The sequence below is a fragment of the Acyrthosiphon pisum genome, chromosome X, assembly GCF_005508785.2.
Source record: "Acyrthosiphon pisum isolate AL4f chromosome X, pea_aphid_22Mar2018_4r6ur, whole genome shotgun sequence".
Classification (NCBI taxonomy): domain Eukaryota; kingdom Metazoa; phylum Arthropoda; class Insecta; order Hemiptera; family Aphididae; genus Acyrthosiphon; species Acyrthosiphon pisum.
The window spans coordinates 2,102,441-2,105,213 of record NC_042493.1 but is presented as its reverse complement, the minus strand read 5'-3'; the positions used below and the strand labels follow the sequence as shown (position 1 = coordinate 2,105,213).

Here is a 2,773-nt window from a genome sequence, read left to right as displayed (position 1 = left end):
CAATGGTGTTTATTTATTTATTTTTTTTTTTTATATACTGTATATAAAATTTCTACCAGAAGGAGTGCTTCGATTTCAACATATAGTACCTTATCTTTTAGAAAATTTGTTCAAGATGGTACTTTAAAGAGGTAATTTTCCGATTTTCTCAATAGTTATTTAATGCCACGGGAAAAACCTCCGAAAAATTACGAAAAAACACTAAAAATGGGATTTTAATTTCTAACGCTTTGTTTATAACTATAGAAACGAATAAAAAATTATGATATTAATTCAACTTACATGATAAAATAAATAATAACAATATAAAATATCCAAACTGACAAACCGTTTCCGCTCAGAATCGTTTTATTTATACAATGATATTATATCATTGAATTCAAGTCTAATACAATCCATTATACAATGACCCACTTGTAATCTACTGTACAGCAGAGCGACATCCACTTACCTGCTTTTTAGTAACATTTTTATAACTAACTATGATTTGATGAGAAATATTGGTTGGTACCAGAACGGCTAGCGCCAATAAACAGCCGGTGACAAGCGGGGCCAGCGCAAATATAGTTTGAAAATGACAGGATAGGGCTTGGAAGTTGTAGGAGCTAAAAATTTAAGATATGCATGCAAATATGCACGAAAAAATTGCAAAATATGCATTAAACATGTTAAATATGCGAAAAAATATGCGTATAAAATCAATGAAATATGCACTTTTTTAGCTAAAATTGGCGAAATATGCATTTTCAATTTTCAATTTTTTTAACTCGCAATTGTATATCTACTTCAAATTTCTATTTCTATCTAATTAGCTAGGTCTGCTATAAATTGAGATCATACAGAACAATATGCAATTCCTACAACTTCCGAGCCCTACAAATAAGTATTTCAGCATACTAGCATGATAGACTAAATGCGTGTCACAATATCACTGTCATTAACTCCGTAATTGACTATGGCAATGACAATAAATACCTTCGTTGATAATTTTGAGCTTTATATTCAATATTAGTTGAAATATACAGGTTAAGAAAGAAAAAAATCAATTTTTTTAGAAAAATATAAAATATGTATAATATGCATATAAAATCAATGAAATATGCATTTTTTTTTAGCTAAAATTGGTAAAATATGTAAAATATGCATTTTCAATTTTTCAACTCGCGATTTTATACTTCAAATTTCTAGCTAAGTCTGCTATAAATTGTGATCAGACAGAAAAATATGCAATTCCTACAACTTCCGAGCCCTAGTAATTATCTAAAAAAAAAAAAAATATCTTTACCTTGCAATACATTTTGTTAGCCTCGGTGACCAAGCTGTCCAGGTTTAACTCCTTCAGTGTGAGTTCGGGATTCCGGATGAGTATTGTTGAAACTATACAAAGCAGCTAAAACACATAATATTATAATGTAAACGTGATTAATACTTGGTAGATTTAAATTGGAATAATGATCAGAACTATGTAAATAAAACACCTACAATCCGGGATGTATCCACGATACGAATCCAAAAACTAAAAGCCGCATTTCTCCCGAATGTATTGTATATTGTCTATATTTAACCCCTTGAAAAACGCCGGTGAAAAGTCTTCAATTTTGTAGCTTTGTCCTTTTCCCGTGTTTAGGCACCATATTTCGTCCCCCCTCCACAACTACAATAAAAACCTAGAACCACCACAACTTACGGGAAGAGAAAGTAAAAAATAACTGCGGGAGTTTGATAAATAGACAGGGTTGGGCAAGATACTCAAATAAAGTATCATGATATATGCATTTCGTCAAGATAGAAGATACAAGATACGTCATGTATCAAAGATACAAGATACTTCATGTATCAAAGATACATGATGCTTTTGTATTTCTAATTGAATTTTATTTACTACTAGCTGATCCCGTGCACTTCATTTCCCGGCAACCAATAATTATTATTATAATAGCTTCAAAACCCATAGCAACCATTTATAAACAAAAATTTCAATCGGAAATCTCAAAATTTCTGTTTGAGCACCTCCCGGGGTTGGTTCTCTCCCTTTTTAAATTAGCCTATCTTCTGAAAAGAGGTCTAATCTATATATGTATATTGTAAATATATATCTGATCCCGTGCACTTCGTAGTCCATTAAAAATACCAACGATATATGAATAATTTGTTTTTTTTTTTTATAATATAACGGTTACCATAACAACAATTTTAAACCAATAATAATTATTATAATAGCTTCAAAACCCATGACAACCATTTATAAGCAAAAATGTTCATATGAAATATCAAAATCTTTGTTTGAACACCTCTCTGGGTTGGTCCTCTCCCTTTTTAAATTAGCCTATCTTCTGTTCAGAGGTATAATCTTACATGTATATCAAAATATCTGATCGCGTTCACTTCGTTGCCCATTAAATTTGCCAACTCTATATGAATAATATGTTTTACATATCACCATGGCAACCATTTATATAGGTACAAAACATTCCATAGGAAATTTCAAAATAATTTATAATTGGTTGCCATGGTAATACGGAGACACACACCGACAAAAATCTCAAAATAATATATAATTGGGTGTATGGTAATATGGAGACACACACGGACGGAAATCTTAAAAAAATATATAAATGGTTGCCATGGTAATGTGGCGTGGCCTCTTGTGGGGATTCGATACCGTGATTTTCCGTTTTCGTCTAACACACGCATGACATAGTATTTTGGACGTGTTTTTTGTCAAACATACCAATTGATCTAACGAAGCGATAAGAATTCTGAAAACAGATTT

The 2,773-nt window shown here is 31.2% G+C and overlaps 1 protein-coding gene across 2 annotated transcripts in view; it reads right to left on the bottom strand.

Annotated features, from left to right (window-relative positions):
- Positions 1–1,285: 1,285 nt before the first annotated feature.
- The window catches only part of LOC100168221 (probable phosphorylase b kinase regulatory subunit beta), a gene marked incomplete at its 3' end in the record, with an annotated part of 115,215 nt that continues 113,727 nt past the window's right edge, over positions 1,286–2,773 (bottom strand). For both annotated transcript variants that reach the window (XM_029485841.1, XM_029485842.1), the window contains 1 exon segment: positions 1,286–1,390. In XM_029485841.1, the coding sequence (XP_029341701.1) occupies positions 1,286–1,390 (105 nt within the window).